This window comes from Moschus berezovskii, chromosome X (assembly GCF_049115385.1).
Source record: "Moschus berezovskii isolate FMDL1 chromosome X, NW_MosBer_1.0, whole genome shotgun sequence".
Taxonomy (NCBI): Eukaryota; Metazoa; Chordata; class Mammalia; order Artiodactyla; family Moschidae; genus Moschus; species Moschus berezovskii.
Window position 1 is genome coordinate 54,794,838 of NC_142488.1, and position 21,964 is coordinate 54,816,801.

General features: G+C 47.4%; 1 protein-coding gene across 5 annotated transcripts; it reads left to right on the forward strand.

Annotated features, from left to right (window-relative positions):
- Nucleotides 1-1,146: 1,146 nt before the first annotated feature.
- Nucleotides 1,147-12,362, forward strand: TFE3 (transcription factor binding to IGHM enhancer 3). 5 transcript variants are annotated; one of them, XM_055393235.2, is made up of 10 exons: nucleotides 1,148-1,487; nucleotides 3,778-3,891; nucleotides 5,059-5,362; nucleotides 6,019-6,078; nucleotides 6,343-6,447; nucleotides 7,923-8,040; nucleotides 8,440-8,496; nucleotides 8,667-8,742; nucleotides 9,723-9,870; nucleotides 10,560-12,362. In XM_055393235.2, the coding sequence occupies exons 1-10, from the start codon at nucleotides 1,372-1,374 to the stop codon at nucleotides 11,001-11,003; spliced, it is 1,542 nt and encodes a 513-aa protein (XP_055249210.1). In that variant the 5' UTR covers nucleotides 1,148-1,371; the 3' UTR covers nucleotides 11,004-12,362. The 5 variants fall into 5 exon arrangements, with proteins under 5 accessions (XP_055249208.1, XP_055249210.1, XP_055249209.1 ...); XM_055393234.2 differs by having other exon boundaries at nucleotides 1,149-1,487; nucleotides 6,019-6,264; XM_055393233.2 differs by having other exon boundaries at nucleotides 1,147-1,487; nucleotides 6,019-6,447.
- Nucleotides 12,363-21,964: the final 9,602 nt, after the last annotated feature.

The window sequence follows — 21,964 nt, forward strand, 5'->3', positions numbered from 1 at the left end:
ACAGAGGAGCTCAATAAATGTTTGTTAAATCAGTGCACAAAGGAGTGACTCAATTAAATTTTGGAGAGATTATTGTATGCCAAACAACCTGCTAGCACTATTTATAATAGTGCTAATCTTCATAATAACCCTTCCAGACAGGTATTATGACCCCCCCATTTGACAGGCCAGGAAAACTGAGGCTCAGAGAGGGGAAGTCCCTTGACCATCTTCAAACCCAGGTCTTTATGATTCCAGAAGTCATCCACACAAGGTACCAGTTCTCATTTCCATCCTTCCACTCATTCATCCATCTGTCAAGGATTTACTAAGCACCTACTGGGCAGCACAACAACCAAGTACAATAACCGCTCTAAATGATATAGAGCAGGTGGAGGACTTCTAGGAAGACCACCTGGGCAGCTGGACTTTAGGTACCGAAAGGGTGGGGTTTCTGGTGTGCACCTTCAGGCAATGTATTACAGCTGCCTAGGCCTCAAGGCTAGGGCTTCCCTGGTGGCTCAGTGGTAAAGAATCTGCCTGCCAATGTAGGAGGCTTCGGTTCGATCCCTGGGTCGGGAAGATCCCTGGAGAAGGGAATGGAAACCCACTCCAGTATTCTTGCCTGGAAAATCTCATGGACAGAGGAGCAAAATAATCGAACACGACTTACTGACAAAACAACAACAAGGCCTCAAGGCTATGGCTTTGGCTAAGAAGGCAACAAGGTGATCAAGGTGGCAGCACGGTTTAGGCAGCAAATATTACGAACATTGGCCTAGAGGGGGCGCGTTTCTGCAGGTAGAAGCATAGCCTGGAGACCCTCCTCGCGCAGACAGGGCATCAGTACGCAGGCGTAGAGGGCCCAAGGCGCGGCTTAATATCTTGCGGAGGGATAATTTGCGAAGAGAAGGCGTGCCTCAATCAAATTACCTCTCATTGATTTGCTTCTGTCTCTGAGGGCGTGGCCCCTTCTCGGAAAAAGGGCCTGCAGAACCTAGTTCTCTCGCAGTTTGGAGGCGTAGCTTAGGGCGGGTCCTTGAATCACTCCTCAATGATTGGTCGCCTCACCCGGAGGGCGTGGCCCGGCTAGCTGTCTATCCGCGGTTCGGTCACTTCCTGTGGAGTTTCCCCAACCCGGGGAGGAGGGGGAAGAGGGCGAGGGGGAGGAGGGCGGTCGTCCGGGGTTAGGTTGAGGGGGTTGTTGGTCCGTTCTGGGCGGGGGATGACTCACGGCCCATCCCATCTCCCCGACGCCGTCCGCCCGCGCAGAGCTCACTCCATGGCTTAGCGGAGGAGGCGGTGGCGAGCGGGGGAGGGGACTCTGAATTTGTTAGGGGTACCGGGCCGAGGCCCGACCGGCCTGGCAGGGCTCACCCGGGGCCGGGCGTCATGTCTCATGCGGCCGAGCCAGCTCGGGACGGCGTAGAGGCCAGCGCGGAGGGCCCTCGAGCCGTGTTCCTGCTGTTGGAGGAGCGCAGGCCGGCCGACTCAGCCCAGCTGCTCAGGTGCGGGGCCCCTTGGGACCGGTAGCGCTAACTGGGGTTCCTGGGGGCCTGATCTTGGGGCAGCGGGGGCCAAGTACTGTGATTGGAGGCCCTCGGCCTAGACTTGGAGGACGTCTGGGCGCCCGACTTGGGGGGGCAACTAAGGAATCTGGCGGTGGCCTGCTTGGACTGAAGCTTAAGGGAGTCATGGAAGTGCATTGAGGGAGGCCTGGTTCAGATTTGAGGGGCCTCTTGACTATGTCTACAGGGTCTGATTCTGTTGTGTCCAGAAACTAGTCTAGGGTTGCTGAGCCTTGAGTACTGAGACTCTGACTAGTGGCTGAATTTGGGGTCTTTGAGTCGGGTATGAGGGGACACTCTGAGGTGAGGCATTGATTTGAAGGGACTTTTTCCCTCCGGGAAGGGTTCCTGGAAGAGAGAGGTACTGTCTTGGGAGTTTGATGACTCCCAGTAGCTGGTGCTGCAGGCTGTGTTTGAGGATAACATGACTCTGGAGGGATTTGGGGGTATCTCGAATATACTGCGTGGAACCATCCTTGTGAGTGTGTGAGTGAACAAGAAAAGCAACATTAGTCAAGACTTGATCAGAGTAATCCCCTCACCTGCCCACCCATCCAGCTGGGTAGTGGAAAAGCCGTCTTCCCAACACCCCTATAGGGGCTCAAATGGGAGACAGACAGACAATGGAGATGGTGCCATCGCTTATCTCAGAGAAGGCCTCAGACCTTATTTCAGAATCCAGAGGAGGGTCTTATTCCTGCTGCTACCTGCCCTAGTCTCTCAGCCAGCCCTTTTCACCCCCTACACACACACAGTTTGTTTGTTTTTTTTAAATCTCACCTTTCCAGACTGTCTCTCAGGTCCTGGAGACAATCTTGAATCTGACCCTAGAGCTGGAATGAGCACCAACTGCACCATCCTTGCCTAGGTGGATCTTCTCTGACATCTTAGCTTCACTTCCATCAGAGGGCCTGGAAGCCCCAGCCCTCTCTGTGTATACCCTGCCTATCCCAGCCCCAGTGCCCACCTCTTCCAACTTCTGTGCAATGGATGTGTGAGCATGGGAGGGGGCTTTGCCTACTTTCCGCCTTGGGATTGTGCTGAGCTCAGCGGCTCCCTGAGCTTCCTCTTCCCGGCTTCCTGGGTGGTTTAGGGCCCCAACTGTGGGTGAGGAAAGGGCGGAAGACAGATTCTTGGGGAGGGGCAAGAATTCTTGTCAAGTGAAGTCAATGACAATTTCAGGATTCTAAATCTTTGACTAAATTCAAGGATGCATATCCATCTGTCTATATGTTAATGTCCCTCACACACTAGGGTCTTGCACCCAGCATGGAGCGTTCAGTAGGAGCCTTTCCATATATCAATTAACCATCTTCTAATGTCTTTATAACAACTTAGAGCATCACAGTAGTGGCACTGGTTGAAGGGGAGGGGTGTTCGTGGCTTCTCATTTTGTGTGTCAGCGGGTTTTGGTATTGGAGGTGCGTTTGTGTTTTGATTTATTCAAAAAACTGGAGAGGGCTGGGCAGGCTCCTCTGACCAAGAAAAAAATGTTCATATAAAGCGGATCATCCGCCCAAATTCTCCCTCTTGTAAATCCAGGTTGTTGGACCGAGGGGAGCCTCTGTTATTCCCATCTTGTTTTTGGATGCCTATTCGCATCCCACAAACTCTGGCTGGGGCAGGGTTGGTGAGGAGGGGGCGGGGCTCATTTGCAAAGCGGTGGAGCCTTCAGTAAAGTGAATCAGCTACCCCAGTTCTCTTTGTGATGCATGCAGTTTGTGTTACAATGGACTGTTCTGCAGAGGGATGACCCTACTTGGACCAACGTGGGCTCACCTTCAGCAGCTAGGAAAACAGCGGGGGCTGTGGGGCCTGGATGAACTCTGAATGCGGAGTCAGGAATCCCTCAAAGTGAATTGTCACTCCTAAATTCTTCATTTCTATTTTCCTGAAACCCAGGTTGTACACGTGATTGTTAGATCGAGGAGCTGGGATCCAGGCTTATTATTTTGAATCTTAAGGAACTATGGGTAACACGGAGCAAAAGAGAGTGGGGAGGGAAGAAGACCGGGAATTCATGGTGGTGGTTTCAGCAAAGTGGCGGAACGCGAGGGCTACACTCAGTTCTCCTCCCTCCTGGTGTGTGCTTCTGTTCTCTCTCTCTCTCTCTCTCTCTCTCTCTCTCTCTCTCTCTGTGTGTGTGCTTATGTGTGTCTCCGTCTGTCTTAGGGGAATGATGTCTGCATACGATCACTGACCATTACCCCTGCCTTTTCCCCACCCTTAGCCTGAACTCTTTGCTTCCGGAGTCCGGGATTGTTGCTGACATCGAGTTAGAAAACGTCCTTGATCCTGACAGCTTCTACGAGCTCAAAAGCCAACCCCTATCGCTACGCTCAAGGTATGTCTCCTCTGACTTCCCCTCCCGATTCCTCAGGCACCTCCATCCTCTCTGGATGGGCAGAGTTCTCAGTGCCAGCCCAGCCCATTCTCTCACCAGCCTAAACTTTTCAGAGAGTAAAATTAAGGGCCAGAAAGAGCATATAAAAAGCAGGAGGCCTAACTAGGATTCCAGTATCTCAGACAAAATCTCCTCTGCTTCTTCCCGCCCCACCTGCTCATCCATTCATAGATGAAAATTGCAGCGTGCCTGGAGTTTCCCTGGTGGCTCAGAGGGTAAAGCGTCTGCCCGAAATGTGGGAGACCCGGGTTGGATCCTTGGGTCGGGAAGATCCCCTGGAGAAGGAAATGGCAACCCACTCCAGTATTCTCGCCTGGAGAATCCCATGGACAGAGAAGCCTGGCTACGGTCCACGGGGTCACTAACAGTCGGACACGACTGAGCGACTTCACTTTCTTTATTGGAGTTCCCAGACCTGGGGCGTGGCGTGCTTAAGTCCAGCCCCCAAGTGGGTGGAGCCGCTCCTAAAATCCCTTGTCGTTCTACCTCCTAACTCCACGAATTCACTCCCCCCGCCCTTTAAGAACCCCTGCTGGTGTCTTCTTTCCCCCCCAAGCTTGCAAAGTCGAAATGTGCTGAGTCATGGGCCTGGGCTCTAAGAGAGGGGAGGGGACCTGGAAGAGGGGCAGGAAGAGAGGATTGTGAAATCTCCTTTTCAAGACTGACTAGCTCCTGGGACCAGAGGCCTAAGCAGGGAAGAAGAAGGGCTTTCGATTGCCCTGAAGCCTAATGCCCACCCCCAGGAGATCACGGAGTATGTCCAGCCCAAAATAGAGCTTAGGAGCCTTCTGTGCTACAGTCTTAATTCTGTTTCTTTCAGCTCTCCTTTAAATTGCTCCCAGAGCTGAACAGTGGTATCTCAGCTCAGTATACGAACAGGCCCCAGTCCTGGCTTCACGCTAAGGACTGAAGGCTAAAGTTGCCCCAGAAGACTGTGAGCCCTGAGTATGGTGACTGGGTCTGGTTCCTGTATCTCCCCTCTATGTTGTGGCCTCTGGAGGCGGAGAACAGGCCAGGTTCTTCTGTCTGCTCCATCCCACTGTGACTCCTTAGGCTGGGGGCTGAGACTTTTAGCTTACCTGTGGCCCCATATTTCCCATTCCACAGCCTCCCAATATCACTGCAGGCCACACCAGCCACCCCAGCTACACTCTCTGCATCATCTTCTGCAGGGGGCTCCAGGACCCCTGCCATGTCGTCCTCTTCTTCATCGCGGGTCTTGCTGCGGCAGCAGCTAATGCGGGCTCAGGCCCAGGAACAGGAGAGGCGTGAGCGTCGGGAACAGGCCGCAGCCTCTTCCTTCCCTAGTCCTGCACCTGCCTCTCCCGCCATCTCTGTGGTTGGCGTCTCTGCTGGGGGCCACACACTGAGTCGTCCTCCCCCAGCTCAGGTGCCCAGGGAGGTGCTCAAGGTAAGGCCACATCCAGAGGCCCTGGGAGGGGCTCCTGGTGACTGAGGATTGGCCCTGGTGGCTTTGGGTGAGGTCCTAGGGGCTCTAAAGGAGGGTCTCAGGTACTGGGAAAAGGGGGCTGTGCTAGTGTCCCACTGTGCTTTGGGTTTCCAAGGTGTTCCCGTGGAGTTGTGAGGGGTTCTTGGGTGCCATAGGATGTCTTGGTGGCCCGTGGAGGTACACAAGTGCACTGGAGTCTGTGAAGTGACTCAGTAGGAAGCACTTTGTGTCTGGTGATGCATTAGGAGTTCTTTGGCATTGGAGTGTCTTGGGAAGCCGTGTGTGTGGTTCCCAGGTTTGTTAAGCGGGGTCAGAGACTTTGCAGATGTGGGGAGTCTTGGGGACTATGACAAGCTGCTCCAGAAGCTGAAGGAGTCTTCCAGCTTTGGGTAGATCTTGGGGGGCTGTGCAGGATCTCTGAGAGAAGGAGTTTGGGTCCTAAGGGAGAGTTACCAGTGTTTGGGGGTTGGGGGAGGGTTGTCAGATTCTGGGCCTGGCTTGCCATCCTGAGCCTAGAAACAGATGACTTCTGGGAGGCAAACTGGGGCTCAGAGTTGCTCTTTCTGAGCCCTGTTCTGCCTTGTTCCCTCCTACCCTGTCTCCCTTTCATTCCACAGGTGCAGACCCATCTGGAGAACCCAACACGCTATCACCTACAGCAGGCGCGCCGACAGCAGGTGAAACAGTACCTGTCCACCACACTTGGGCCCAAGCTGGCTTCCCAGGCCCTCACCCCACCACCAGGGGGTGCTAGTGCCCAGCCGCTCCCCACCCCTGAGGCTGCCCACGCTCCTGGCCCCACCAGCAGTGCTCCCAACAGCCCCATGGCGCTGCTCACCATCGGGTCTAGCTCAGAGAAGGAGGTGAGTGGCTGCAGACGACCCTCACATGTTCCCCCCACCCCAGCTTCTTCTAATGCTCTTCCTTATTTCTTCTCCCAGATTGATGATGTCATTGACGAGATTATTAGCCTGGAGTCCAGTTACAATGATGAGATGCTCAGCTATCTGCCTGGAGGCAACACGGGGCTTCAGCTCCCCAGCACGGTGAGGCCCTGAGAGGGGAGGTTGGTCTAAAAATCTGTGTGTCTCTCTGTCCCTGAGGGATAGCTTATGTACACCCAAGCTGGCTATATGAGAGATTCTCCTGTTGAATTGTACTGAGATAAGAGTGTGGGGGCTGAATGATAATAATGGGGCACATCAGTGCCCTGGGGCCACGTTGGACTGCACGAACAAGTTGACTTTGTAGATTTTGATACATACATAGTGGGAACTTTATGGACAAATTAGGGCATACCAAAGCACTCAAGCTTCACTGTGAGAAAAAACAAAAGGAGGACTCTTGTAGCATTTTGAATGTATTAAGACATTCAGATCATGAGGACATACACAGACCATGAAGTGATTGGAACATGATGTGCCAAAGGTAGCGAGATTTGATGTACTTGGACCTTGAAGTAATTAGAACATACCACATCTCTTACAGTGAACTATGCCAAGAGGCTGGGTCCTTGTAAAGATTGGATAAAGCTTTCTAGAGTAAGAGATGTACCAGTGAACTATAACATTCTGGTTTTGAACATTCCAGGAGTCCCATAACTCGCTTTGGGACATAGCAAGTGGCTATAGCTTTACTTCTTTCCAGCTCATCAAGAGGATAGAAGCGCATGTTAAAATGGTATCAATTTATCAGAATTTTTCATTGATTTGGACAACAGCTAAAGATTGGGATTTATATTAGATCCAGTGGACTAGTGGGGGGATTCAAGAAATGAAAACTCATCAAGAGGTGGGACTGATCGCTTATGGATTAGTTTCTTGCCCTAGGGTGTATTCAGGAAAGCTTGAAGGAGAAAACAAACTAGGTGATGTAAAAACTGCTTGTTTACTGGTTGGAAAAGAAATCCTGAGATATCAGAATGTGCAAGATGTTAGAGTCAGGACCTTGGTGAATGGCAGCTGGAGATTGTATGTAATGTGATGCAATGCAGTCACAGCAAAAGACTGGAGATCGGGCTGGGGAACTTTTCAGAAGGCCAGATTTGGGGTGAAATATTGCCATGACAATTTCCCAAGGTCTGAGAAGACTGGGTTGGAGTGTTCCAAGAATGCTGAATTTGAATGTCATGCAAGGAGGGGCTGAAGTGTTGCATTGGAGCTGATAAAGACCTGAGAAGGGTGGTTTTCTGGCACTTCTCTTCAGAGCCAGCCCTGGGGTTTGGGAGAGAGAGTTCAGAAGTCTCCAGGGGGTTGGAGGTCCTATGGGGTCACAATGAACCAGCCAGGCAGGGTCCAATCCCCCAGCAAAGCAGGGTAGGTCCCCTTGACCCTGTCCTCCCTGTGAGTCACCATATGAAATTCCCTTGACGGAGAAGGAAGGGTTCCCACATGGAGCCAGGCAATCCTTGCATGAAGGGGCCCATCTTTGGGATGTGTGAAGGGTCAGGAACTAGGTTTGGAGAAGAGGCCGAGCCTGGGGTCTGTTCCAACCATGGTTTTTCTGCTCGCTTTGCCCTCAGCTGCCTGTGTCAGGGAATCTGCTTGATGTGTATAGTAATCAGGGCGTGGCCACACCAGCCATCACTGTCAGCAACTCCTGTCCAGCTGAGCTGCCCAATATCAAACGGGAGATCTCTGGTAAGGAACCGGGTCTTGGCCCCATGCCATCATCTTTTACACCAGGGCAAGCCCCATTTCTACCAGGTCTGGAGGTTGGGCCTGGTTCTAGGGGAAGAGGGTTTAAACAGACAGTAATGGGGACTGTTTGCCACCTTTGGCCGTATGGCCTATGGTCCTGCTTTCAGTCCACTTCCTCTTCTCTTGCGTTTAACAAATAGCCTGTCACCATGGCTGCTTTAAAAATCGTAAAAAGGGTAGCACTTTGTAAATAGTCACTTCCCCTGCCTGCGCCCACCAAAGCCTACCCCAGTGGCTACATGTGCAGGCACATGAGCACTCGTCTGAGCATGAGGGCACTCTATCGTCTGTCACCTTTCCCGGGCCCAGAAGCCCTGACCACCACCCCGTCTCTTCCAGAGACAGAGGCCAAGGCCCTTTTGAAGGAACGGCAGAAGAAAGACAATCACAACCTGAGTGAGTGGGAGCATGTACCCCTGGCTGCGTGCCATGCAGCCTTGCTTCTCTCTGCCCAGTCTTCCTTGTGGGGGTGGGGCTCTCCCTGCAGCAGCCTCTCAACTCCCCAGTTTTTATTCTTCTCTCCTCGGCCTATTGATGACTCCTCTTTCTTTCCCTCACCTTCCAAGTTGAACGTCGCAGGCGATTCAACATTAACGACAGGATCAAGGAGTTGGGCACCCTCATCCCCAAGTCCAGTGATCCGTGAGTCTGGGCTGGGAGCCCCAGGGCCAGTGGAAGGTGGGACAGGGGCCCCACTCCCTGAAAGTCATTCCCGGGTGGGCCCGCCCTAAATGGGAACCACCCAGGCAGTCCTGCTCATGTGCCTCTTTCTCACCCAGCTTCCCTCACTCTGAGCAGGGTGGCAGCCCCTCACCATGTCCCAATCTAAAGTTTTAAGTGCATGACATTATGGTCCATGTACCTCATCCAACCCCCGCATGAGTTTTCTGCTTATTTAGTACTTCTTTTATTTACTCAAGAGATGTATTCAGCTGCTTCTGCTTTGTGCCAGGTACCATGCTAGGCCCTGAGGATACCAGAGGGCACAAAACACACAAAAGTCCCTGACCTCATGGAACTGATGTTTTAGTGGGGGCAGGCAGACAGACATCAAACAAGATAAATAAGTAAAATCTGGTGGTTATGATGAGTGTGGTGGAGAGGAATGAAGAATGGAAGGAAGAAGGGGGGATGTTGGGGAAAGTCACAGTTTGGGGTGAGGAGGGTGGGGACAGGGCAGGCCTCAGCTGATGAGGAAACTTGAATAAAGAGCCTGAGTAGGTGAGGCTGGAGCCATCTGGGTGTCTAGGGAAAGAGAGAGCTCAAGGTGGAAGGCAGAACTGAGCTGGAGGCCCTGATGTGGGAATGATTTTCCATGTTCTAGGAGCATTGAGAAGCCAGTGGGGCTGCAGTGAGATGAATCAGAGGGGGGTCGATAAGAGGAGCGGTAAGGGATCAGGTCAGGGGGTGTCCTGGGTTCGGAGTGTGATGAGTGATGGGGCACCATTGGAAGGTTCCAGGCAGGTGGTTTTCATCTGAGCATTCCATACCCTTGATGGGCCTACACTTTCAAGTTCCAGGCATGTGGCTGGGTGCTCCATCTACCTGGTGCAGTGCCCCCTTCAGCTCCCTAGAGACTCCATATGCAGCATTCCCTTTTTCTTCCCCCTCGGGCCCAACAGGGAGATGCGCTGGAACAAGGGCACCATCCTAAAAGCCTCCGTGGATTACATCCGCAAGTTGCAGAAGGAGCAGCAGCGCTCCAAAGACCTGGAGAGCCGGCAGCGATCCCTGGAGCAAGCCAACCGCAGCCTGCAACTTCGAATCCAGGTCTGGAAGGAGGAGGCAGTAGCAGAGGTGGGGGTGGGGGGCTTCCTGAGGCAGAAGCAGAGGGAGAACAGGCCAGGATTTCCCCTCTGGGCATGTTTGGGGGATCCCCGGGCTTCCTGACTCACATGTTGATGATGATGACGATCATAAGCAGTGATCGTAACATTGTGCTAGCACTAAGTTGCTTCAGTCATGTCCAACTCTGTGACTCTATGGACTGTAGCCCTCCTGGCTCCTCTGTCCATGGGATTCTCCAGGCAAGAATACTGGAGTGGGTTGCCATGCCCTCCTCCAGGGGATCTTCCCCACTCAGGGATTGAACCCAAGTCTCTTATGTCTTCTGCATTAGCAGGTGGGTTCTTTACCACTAGCGCCACCTGGGAAGATCAGTCATAACATTAACAAGAATAATAATGAATATTGGCTAATAGACATGGTGTTTATCTTGTGCCATGAACTGTGACAAGAGCCTTCTCTCCATTTACTAAATTAATTCTCACAACAATCCTGTGAGACAGGGACCATTATTATACCCATTTTTTGGATTGGGACTCTGAGGCTCAGAGACAGATGGTAAGCAACTTGTCTAAAGTTATACAACCAGTGAGTGGCAAACTCTTAAATCATCTGTCTCTGAAGGACCTCTGATCCCCATCTTGTCCCACACGCCCCCCACCTATGTTTTTCAGGAGCTGGAACTGCAGGCCCAGATTCATGGTCTGCCGGTGCCTCCCAACCCAGGGCTGCTCTCGCTGGCTGCAACTTCAGCCTCTGACAGTCTCAAGCCAGAGCAGCTGGATGTTGAAGAGGAGGGCAGGCCAGGCACAGCAATTTTTCATGCAGCAGGGGGCCTTGCCCAAAATGCTACCCATCAGCAGCCCCCACCACCACCCTCGGATGCACTTCTGGACCTGCACTTTCCCAGTGACCACCTGGGGGATCTGGGGGACCCCTTCCACCTGGGGCTGGAGGACATTCTGATGGAGGAGGAGGAGGGGGTTGGGGGGGGACTGTCAGGGGGCACCCTGTCCCCACTGCGGGCTGCCTCTGATCCCCTGCTTTCTTCAGTATCCCCTGCAGTCTCCAAGGCTAGCAGTCGCCGCAGCAGCTTCAGCATGGAAGAGGAGTCCTGATCACGCCTCATCCCTCCCCTGGGACTTCCCCACCTAGGAAGGGAGGACCTGTCAGGATGAGGCCCCACCTTTTCCCCCACCTTTCCATGAGACTACCCTGTTCAGGTGTACCCCGGGGAAAAGGAGACTTGATGAGGCCCCACCTCTTCCCCACAGGACAGGCCAGTGCAGGTGTTCAGGCATGGAGAAGGTAGGGACATCAGGGCCTATCTCCTGCAGATCACAGCCTGACCTTGTCCCGTGGGACCCACCCTTGCCCAGGTGAGGGAAAGAGATGGGATGACGTTGGCCCCTGGCCCCTAGGGACTGTCCTAGCGGGTTTCCTGGGATAAAGAGGTGTCTGGATACTGCTCTATCCCCTCTCTTGGAACCACCAGTCTAGTCCATCCTGGGAAGGAAGAGGAGTCAAAATGATGGTGGTCCCAGCTTAGGTGTTTAAGCCCTGTCCCTTCCCCTGTGAATCCTGTCCTGCCCAGGCAAGGAACAGAAGTGAGGATGAGAGCCAGCCCCTTCACCTGGGAACTCAGTCCTGGCCTTGTAACAATGGAGGACTCAGGCCCTGCCCCTTCCCTGTAGGAACAACTCAGCACAGGTATTTCAGGTGTGGAGGAGTCAGTAAGATCAGGAAGCTTTGTGGAGATCACAGTCTTTGTCTCTTAGCAATATCCCATCCAGCATTCCATACTGCAGGGAGGAGTGGTACTTAAGCTCCCCCAGACCCCCCCCACCTTAACCTGGGACCAACTTGACCTAACCTAGGAGGGCTTTAAGCTGACCTTGCCCTTGAAGAAGGGGGCAGATCTTGAAATCTTGTGGGCTGACATTCCAGACCTAGATCAGGAGTGAGAGTTAGACCCCCGCACCCTTAGGCAGAATGTTGTTTCCTTCCTTTCAGGGGTAGACTTGAGAGGTGATGGAGATTAGGGAGTACTTGGTCCAGTTTTACACAACCAGCACCACAGTACTCTTTTTCAACATGTAGAGGAACAGGATGAAGGAAGGGGCCTTTCCAGGGAGTTCCCCAGGCCGGGAACAAATGGAAACCTGTCCCACCAAGACAGAGGCATAGGGGGAGGATTGCGAAAGCATACATACCCACTCTTCTATCTGATTTTTTAATTGACTCCAACCCCCCACTCAGAAGCTAAGTCACCCCCAACCTCTGGCCTCCACCCAGTTCTCCATTTGAAGAAATCCTCCCCATTTCAGAATTATCAAGAGACACTCCCTGCTCATCCCCATCCCTCCTACACATACACCCAAGGTTGTCAGCTTTGAATTGTTGGGGCCATGCCCCGAGGAGGATGTTCTGAGGGGTCTGTAGTTTTGTGATTAAAATAATAAATGCTAGGCGTGTTTGATGCGCTTTTAACTTTGGCAAAGAGTTTCCTGTCCTTGCTTTTGTCTGTGCAGTGAGCATGGCTCATGAAGGCCAGGAGGGAGAAAGGTTCTGAGAAGAAACAGATTTGAGAGGATGAATAAAACAGTTTAGGTAGAGGGGCTGGAGGAAAACAATGTACAAACAAAATCAGTCCTCAACTATCTGCTGGGCAGCCGGTTGCAAGTGTTGTACCCAATTTATTATTCTAAGGAATATTTATCAAGCGAGTACTGGTTCCTATTCCTATTTCACGTCTTAAGAAACACAGATTAAGAGTTTAAGAACTATCTGAAGATACACAACTGGTAAATGGATGAAGAGCTTAATGGTAAAGTTAGGTAACTGAGGGCTCTGGTTTGAAAAATGTTACTGACAGACGAGCCAAAAGAGATTTTCTTGCAAGTTCACTTTTGAAACTGATAAAAAGGAGTATATGATGATACCTACTGGAAAACGGTAGAGGTATTCCAGATGGTGAAAAAGGCAAAGACAAAAACTGTATAGATAAGAGGAATAAGCAGACAACTTGGTTTTGGAACAGATGTTGACATTTGGGGCGGGGGGAGGGAATTTAAATGGAAGTGAAGAGACAGGTATCTTAGGTTGGGAAAAAATACTCTTGGGATTCCTCAACCTAACTGACTCCCAGGACAGGTATCAGGCCGCCTCCTGTGTCACCCCCATCAAACATTGACCTCTGAGCACTGGGACCCAGCCTGGTTCTGTGTTTTCCCAGTCAGACTGACTGCCACACTACCTTGCACCTTTCTAGCCTAACATACTGTGAGTCCTAGACCCTGGTTGCTGAGCCTCTATCACCAGAATGGTGGTTCTCTGATAGATTTTTTTTCTCCTCAAATTTGCTGTATTCTATTTATTTTACAAAGATAACATATAACACCCAGAAATGGTTTTTTATTTGTATGCTGGAATAATTCAGATTTACAGAAGTGTGGCAAAGATAGTAGAGAGTTCTCATAGTATAATCCAGCTCCCCCTAATGTTAACAGCTTTAATAACCATGGCACATTTATTAAGGCTAGGGAAATCACATTGGCACAGTACTAGGAAGTCCAGACTATTTGGATTTCACTGGTTTTTTTCACAAATGTCTTTTTTCTCTTTTAGGATTCAAGTAAGGATGCTCTATTTGCTATCTCTCTGTAACAAATGACCACAATCTTAGTGGCTAAAAAATCATGCATTCATTATCTCCCGGTTTTTGCAGGTCAGGAATCCAGGGTGGCTTAGCTGGGTCCTGTACTCCAGTGGCTGTCACAAGAGTGCAGTCAGGGGAGGTGTGGGTAGGACTGAGGGCTCATCTGAAAGGGGCCTGGAAAAGAATCTGCTTCGTGCTAATATGGTTTGGGGAAGACCTCAGTTCTCTGCAGCCTGTTAAACTGAGGGCCTCAGTTCCTTGTTGGCTGTCAGCTGGAGGTGCCCTCAGTCCTTACCATGTGTGCCTTTCATCCCATGAGCCAGCTCACAACATATGTAGTTTGCCTCATCAAAGTCAACATTAGAAGAGTCTGCTAGCAAAATGGAGGTTACAATCTCTTATAATCCAATATGGAAGTGACATCCCCTCACCGTTAGGGCATTCTGTTGGTTAGAAGCAAATTACTCAAGGGAGAGGATTACACAAGACCATGAATATCAGTAGGACCACTTGGGGGCTGTCTTAGAAGCTCCCTACCACACTGAGTTGAGCTGTCGTATTTTCATGATCTCCTCTGACAGTTTCTCAGTCTGCCCATTGAGAAGGCATTGTACTATGCCAGAAGTAACAAGCACATCTAGTACCCAGATCTTAGTTCCTAAGTGCCATGCTCCAATAAAAGGAACATGGGCTCCTTGGAGAAATGACTGATTTTAAGGCTGATGAAGAGAAATTTAACAAGACAAGCCTGGAGCATTGTGCAGTGCCAGAAAGTAAGGAAGAACCTAAAAAATAAAATGAGACTGTTTCATAAAATTGCGGGAGCCAATCTGAAAGGACTCCCAACAGCCAAAGGTAGAACAATCTGAGCAGCAAAAAAGTAACAATAGTGCTGTATTATAGTCCAAAAACTAAATATCCACGATTCCATACTTATATAATCAGTGATATGACTGTATAAGTAAATAAATACTGGAGATGGGACAACTCTTCCTTGCATAAGACTTCCAAATAATAAATATAGAAGGAATGAGAGAAATGGAAAATTACCACTAGAATACCACAATAATAATTACTGTGGACTGGATCCACAGCTAAATGCTAAAATTAACGGGCAAAACTTGAAGGTGGGCACACAGTGAGCCTAGACTGTACATTCTTTCTGCTTGGGTCGGGTTCAGGACCCCACTTGGAGGGAAGTGGAGCCTAGGAAGAGAATAACAATATAGCTGAGATCAGATTTTAGACCTTAGGACTAGCAGGCATGGTACTGGAGAAAAAAGAGCTTTGTAGAGTCAGACATTCAGAAATCATCATAGGTATTGCTTTAGGTCTTTGACCAAATGCTAGGCTGTGCAGGTTTAGAGTGAGGCACTGCGAGACCAAGCAAAGATCAGTCCTGGGCTTACATGAACTGAATGGATGCTTACACATTCTTGGCAGACAGAGAGTTTGACCAGCTTGAGTGGAGAATCTTTACACAATACCCCAGTGAGAAACAGACACCCAAGAAAGACCATGCCTTAAGACCATGCCGCTTCAGCTCTAGAGTAAGGGTTACTATAGATCTTTTCCAAATATGCTAAAAACATGCTTCAAAAGGATCAAGTTGAATTGTGACATTTAGAATGTATGTAGATATAGCATATATAACAATAACACAAAAGACAGGATTTGGGAAATGAAACCATAGCTTTGCAAGATTTTTCCGTCTCATATGAGATGGTGCAATATTACTTTGAGTTGACTGTAATAAATTAAGGATGCACTTTGTAATCACCAGGGCAACCTCTAAAAAAGATAATGATAACTGGTACAACTCAAAAGTCAATAGAGGGCTTCCCTGGTGGTCCAGTGGTTATGAATCCACCTGCCAACGCAGGGGACACAGGTTCAATCCCTGGTCCAGGAAGATCCCACATGCCGCAGGGCAACTAAGCCTGCATGCTGCAACTACTGAGGTCCGTGCACCTGGAGCCCATGCTCCACAACAAGAGAAGCCACCGCAATGAGAATCCCATGCACCACAACTAGAGAAAGCCTGTGCACAACAATCAAGACTCAGTGCAGACAAGAATAATTTTTTTTAAAAAAAGCCAATAGAAGAATAACAATTAAATATGGAAATATATTTGGTTAACTCAAAAAAAAGTGGGAAAGGAGGACAGAGAAGAGGATCAAAAACCAGAAGGAACAAACAGAAAACATATTACCACCCGATAGAGCTTATTCTGACCATATCAATAATTCCATAATGTGTAAATGGACTAAAAGCTCCCATTTAAAGGGAAGGATTTTAAGACCAGAAAAATAAAAAGCAAGACCTAACCATAGTTAGGATTAGGGTCAGGCAAGTGATGCACTTGCCTTGGGCACAAAATGCAAGTTCAGTTCAGTTCAATCGCTCAGTTGTGTGTCACTCTTTGCGACTCCATGGACTGCAGCACCCCAGGCCTCCCTGTCTATCACCAACTCTTGGAGTTTACCCAAACTCATGTCCTTTGAGTCTGGGATGCATCCAACCATCTCATCCTCTGTCATCCCCTTCTCCTCCCTCCTTCAACCTTTCCCAGCATCAGGGTCTTTTCCAATGAGTCAGCTCTTCACATCAAGTGGCCAAAGAATTGAAGTTTCAGCTTCAGCATCAGTCCTTCCAATGAACACTGAGGACTGATCTCCTTTAGGATGGACTGGTTGGATCTCCTTGCAGTCCAAGGGACTCTCAAGCATCTTTTTTTAAACACCACAGTTTAAAAGCATCAACTCTTTAGTGCTCAGCTTTCTTTATAGTCCAACTCTCACATGCATACATGACCACTGGAAAAACCATAGCCTTGACTAGACAGACCTTTGTTGGCAAAGTAATGTCTCTGCTTTTTAATATGCTGTCTAGGTTGGTCATAACTTTCCTTCCAAGGAGCAAGTGTCTTTTAATTTCATGGCTGCAGTCACCATCTGCCGTGATTTTGGAGCCCCCCCAAAATAAAGCCTGCCACTGTTTCCACTGCTTCCCCATCTATTTGCCATGAAGTGATGGCACTGGATGCCATGATCTTAGTTTTCTGAATGTTGAGCTTTAAGCCAACATTTTCACTCTCCTCTTTCACTTTCATCAAGAGGCTCTTTGGTTCCTCTTCACTTTCTGCCATAAGGGTGGTGTCATCTGCATATCTGAGGTTATTGATATTCCAAGGCGGGCCATAAAAGGCCAAAAAATGGACAGTGGCCAAATTCCTGGACATCACCACCCCTTCTCCAAAATAGATGGTGTAATCCTTCCACTTAATAGCATATGAAATACTCAGCCCACAAAAACTACCCCAGGTTTCAGGTCACTTTGCAAGATGACCCTAGGCCCTGGGGCCACTCCTGCCTTCTGAGAAGGACCATATTATCTCTGTTGGGTGTGTATATCTTTAAATAAACCTGCTTTCACTTTACTATGGCTTGCTCTTGAATTCTTTCCTGTGCAAATCCAAGGACCCTCACTTGGAGACCTGTCCCAGGGAATCACCTGAGACATGGGACATGACCATCCTCTCTCACCCCATTCTTCTGACACATCAGCTAGATGAAAGAAACCAATTAGAGACACACAAAATGGAAAAGAAGAAATAAAGATATCTCTATTTTCAGATTATATGATTTTGTACCTGGCAAAGTTTAGAAAGTGAGAAAGTGAAAGTTGCTCAGTCGTGTCCGACTCTTTGTGACCCCATGCACTATACAGTCCATGGAATTCTCCAGGCCAGAATCCTGGAGTTCGTAGCCTTTCCCTTCTCCAGGAGATCTTCCCACCCAGCGATCAAACACAGGTCTCCCGCATTGCAGGCAGATTCTTTACCAGCTGATCCACAAGGGAAGCCCAAGAATACTGGAGTGAGCAGCCTATCCCTCCTCCAGTGGATCTTTCCGACCCAGGAATTGAACCGGGGTCTCCTGCATTGTAGGCAGATTCTTTACCAACTGAGCTATCAGCGAAACAAACCTTAGAGAATCAATGATAAAACTAATTATAAAATTCTTCAGCAAAGTGGGATGATACAAAATTAACAGACAAATCAACAGCCTTCATATATACAAATAATAATCAGTTAGAGAAAACCCCATTTATAACAGCACTAAAGAAGGTAATATACCTTAAGAAGGAACCTAACAAGAAATGTGAAAAAAAAAACTATGCGAAGAAAACTTTAAAACTTGTCAAAACCCAAAGATCTTTATAGCACATACCAAAAAAAATCATCTTAATGTATGAAAAATATTTTTAAATCAACCTGGAGGTCAGGGAATCCCAGTATGGAATAGAGGCTGTGACAACCTAATCCAACTGTATTGTAAATGCATGACATAACGTCGCTGAAGAGCATGGGGAGAAGATATGCTGAAATAAGTAACCCTGGAAAATGGTATTTTTACCGGAAACTCCAGAGCTAAAAGACAAAGGGAACCACAGAAAAACACTTAACTTTGGTAAAGTTGTCTCTCATAGGAATACAGGTTAACAATTTTGATATTGCAATCCATATACACTGGGATCAAACATTTAAGTAAATGGGTGGTGGATGACTGGAGCTGGGTTTCTCACTGTTGGAATGGCAAGAAGGGGAGGTTAAGATGAATCATATGGTACTGGAACATCAGTATGTATTCATGCTTATCTTAAAATATATAGAGATGAATAGATGCAGAAATACTTATAGATATGTGTGAATACATGGGTTAGCATGCACACATTGATTTTCTAGCTCATAGAATCATAAATGGGTTCCCCTAGTGGCTCAGCTGGTAAAGAATCCACCTGCAATGAGGAAGACCTGGTTTTGACCCCTGGGTTGGGAAGATTCCTTAGAGATGGGAATGGCTACCCAATCAAATATTGTAGCCTGGAGAATTCCATGGACTGTATAGAATCATAAACGTGGTTAAAGGACAACTGACAGACTGGGACAATACATATGCAACATATATTGCAGCATAGTGTTAATACTCCCAATACACAAAGAATTCTTAAACATTAAGGGGAAAAAAGTCCAAAAAGTCACTTGAAAAATTGGAAAAAGATGTGGACAGTTCACAGATGAAAATGGTCTTATTTATACGAAAAGCATAATTTCACTCATAATTAGAGTGACACACATTAAAACTATACTAAGAGGATGGATCGGACACGACTGAAGTGACTTAGCAGCAGCAGCAGCAGCAGCAAGAGGATGGATAAACAAATTGTGGTATATCCATAATATGCTACTGCTAAGTCACTTCAGTCGTGTCCGATTCTGTGTGACCCCATAGATGGAAGCCCACCAGGCTCCCCCATCCCTGGGATTCTCCAGGCAAGAACACTGGAGTGGGTTGCCATTTCCTTCTCCAATGTGTGAAAGTGAAAAGTGAAAAGTGAAAGTGAAGTCGCTCAGTCGTGTCCGACCCTTAGCGACCCCACGGACTACAGCCAACCAGGCTCCTCCATCCATGGGATTTTCTAGGCAATAGTACTGGAGTGGCTTGCCATTGCCTTCTCCGATATCCATAGTATGGAATTCTACTTATCAATAAAAAGGAAAAAATATTGATACATACACCAACTTGGATGAATCTCAAAAGCATTACACTGAGTAAAAGATGCCAGATGCAAATGAGTATATATTGTCTGATTCCATTCGTGTGAAACCCTACAAAAGACAAATATAATCTCCCATGACAGAAAGCCAATCAGTGGCTGAGATGGAGTGGAGGGTTGAGATGGGTAACTAAGGAATCTTTTGAGGGTAATGCAAATTTTCTATATATTGATTGTGGTGGTGATTACAAGGTATATGTTTGTCAGAACTCATTGAACTATACAAATAGGTAGATAGGTAAATAGAGAATATATCTCAATAAAGTTCATCCATTAAAAAAGTAAAAAAAGAGACCTGGCTGAAATAATTTTCCCACAGCAAGCAGATCGTTTAGTCTGATGAAAATGACAGAAAAAAATGCAGGGGCATAGGTTTGATCCCACGTGTGCTCCAAGAAATAAAGGATACAATGAGATGCCATTTCTTTGTTCTGAGATTGAAGAAAATTGTAAAATAGATTACACAGATTATTGGCTAGGCTGTGAAGAAACAGGTACTCAAATACGTTGATAGTGGTTATGAATTTGGAACAGCCCATTTGGGAGGGAATTTGGTAGTATCGACTAAAATCAGATATTCATGACAAATTTCTTTTTATTTATGTGACTACACCAGGTCTTAGTTGCAGCACATGGGATCTAGTTCCCTGACCAGGGATCAAACCCCCTCCCCGTGCATTGGGAGCACGGAGTCTTAGCCACTGGACCACCAGGGAAATCCCCAGATATTCATTTTTTGATGCAGCAATCCCAGTTCTATGAATTTACCGTGAAGATATACCTCAGGTAATAATAATAAAAAACATATATGTACAAGGTTATTCCTTTTGGCATTGTTTATAATTGCAAAATATTAGAAACCGCCTATATGGGCAAACATAGCAGGGTAGTTCAATTATGATACATTGAAAAAATGGGGTACTATGTACCTGAGACGGAGAGAAAGAAGATATTATCAAATGAAAAATGCAAAGTGCAAAAGAGTAGTTACAGGATGTTACCCTTCATGTAGGATAAATAAGATAATATACATGTATGTGTCATAGCAGAAACGTTTTCCTGGTATTCTGAGGGTTCTTTGCTGGTTTAATAATTAAATTGACATAAGACAGATAAACAGGAGAAAAACTAATTTCATATGTGCAGAATACTCATAAAAATATGAGACCCAAAGGTAACTGGGCAATTGAGGTTTACATGCCAAACTGAGCTAAGGAATGGGTAAGGGCTTCAGAGAGGTTTCAAAGGGGAGGAGGGCAAGTCACAGGATGACAAGAGCAAATGTTTCTTAGTCAAATGTTTGCTTGGCCATGCCAGGTCTTTCAGATAAAACGTTATCTCAGGTATAGTTCACTTTCTGGGCCAGACCACCTATCTTAATTCTTCTAAGCGGTTAAAGGAGAGGTAGAAGTTTTTCTTCAGTGTGCTGGTCTTGATTATTTTCAGCTTAAAATAAGTCACACACCAAAGTACCACATTTTGTAGAGATTTTTCCAAAGAAGACACAGATGGCCAACAGGTACGTGAAAAGATGCTCAGTATCGCTAATTATTAGAGCAATGCAAATCAAAGTGGCATATTTTGGGGTGGCATTTCTGCTCCTCTTCACCCGTGCTCATTTGTGTGAAAAGAAAGAGAAAGGATAAACTAGAAATTAAATAGGTTGGTCACCTCAACAAGGAGGTGGAGGGGAGGGCAAAATGGAATTCAAACGAAAACAAAGGAACCTAACCATATTTCAAATGAATCATGCAGCCTCATGGGGGAGGGGCGTTGGGGAGAGGGAGAACTAACCCAAGCAAAATTTTAAAAAATCTTTTTTGGCCACTGGCATGTGGGATCTTAGTTCCCCGACCAGGGATCAAACCTCACCCCCTGCACTGGCATCTCAGAGTCTAAACCACTAGACCACCAGGGAAGTCCAAGCCAAGCAATTTTTGAACACAGTATTTTGACTACCATCAGATTAAAAACAAAAGGAACTGCATCATATTGAAGCTATGGTAGTCTTGTTAAACACAGTATTTTGACTAGAAACAAACAGGAATCTAAAAGCAAAAGAAGCTGTAAAAAAGTATTGACCTCTAGTTGATAGATTTGTTTTTCATAGTCTTATGGGTAAGCAATCCTGGAGTTAATGTGCATTATGATTACACAAATAAGTAAATTTATTGTGGACAGTGGGAGATAGGTTTCTGTTGGAGAAGAATATGAAAAGTGAGGAAACTAAAATGAATCTTGTGTGTTGTGTTGAAATGGAAGTTATCAGTAGTGTATTTATGTTTTTAAAGTACATATACCTAAAAAATAAAAGGTACTTATCCCCATGGTCCAGTGGTTAAGACTCCTTGCTTCCACTGCAGAGGGTGCAGGTTCTATTCCTGGTCAGGGAACTAAGATCCAACATGCCACACGGCATGACCAAAAAAATAAAAAATACATGTATCTATAGCAAAATATGTAACTAGATATAATAGATATGTGTGTATACATGAATTAGTCCATATACATGTACTTTTTAGCTCTGTACACTGAGAGGGTATAGAAAAAATTACACTCTAGTAGCAACGAACACTTTCTCAACTGAGGCTAAAAAGGAATAATGTTGAGTCTGGAGCATCTTGTAATGCTAGAAAGCAAGGAAGTGCTTTAAAAAAAAATGATGGAGCCATGTCAAAGGGACATAAAAGTCAACCTGAAGGAGCTTCCACTGGCCAAATCTGGGACAATTTGAGCGTCAAAGGAAATAATGATAGTGATTGATTATAATCTATGGAATAAAATAAGAACGAGTCTGTACA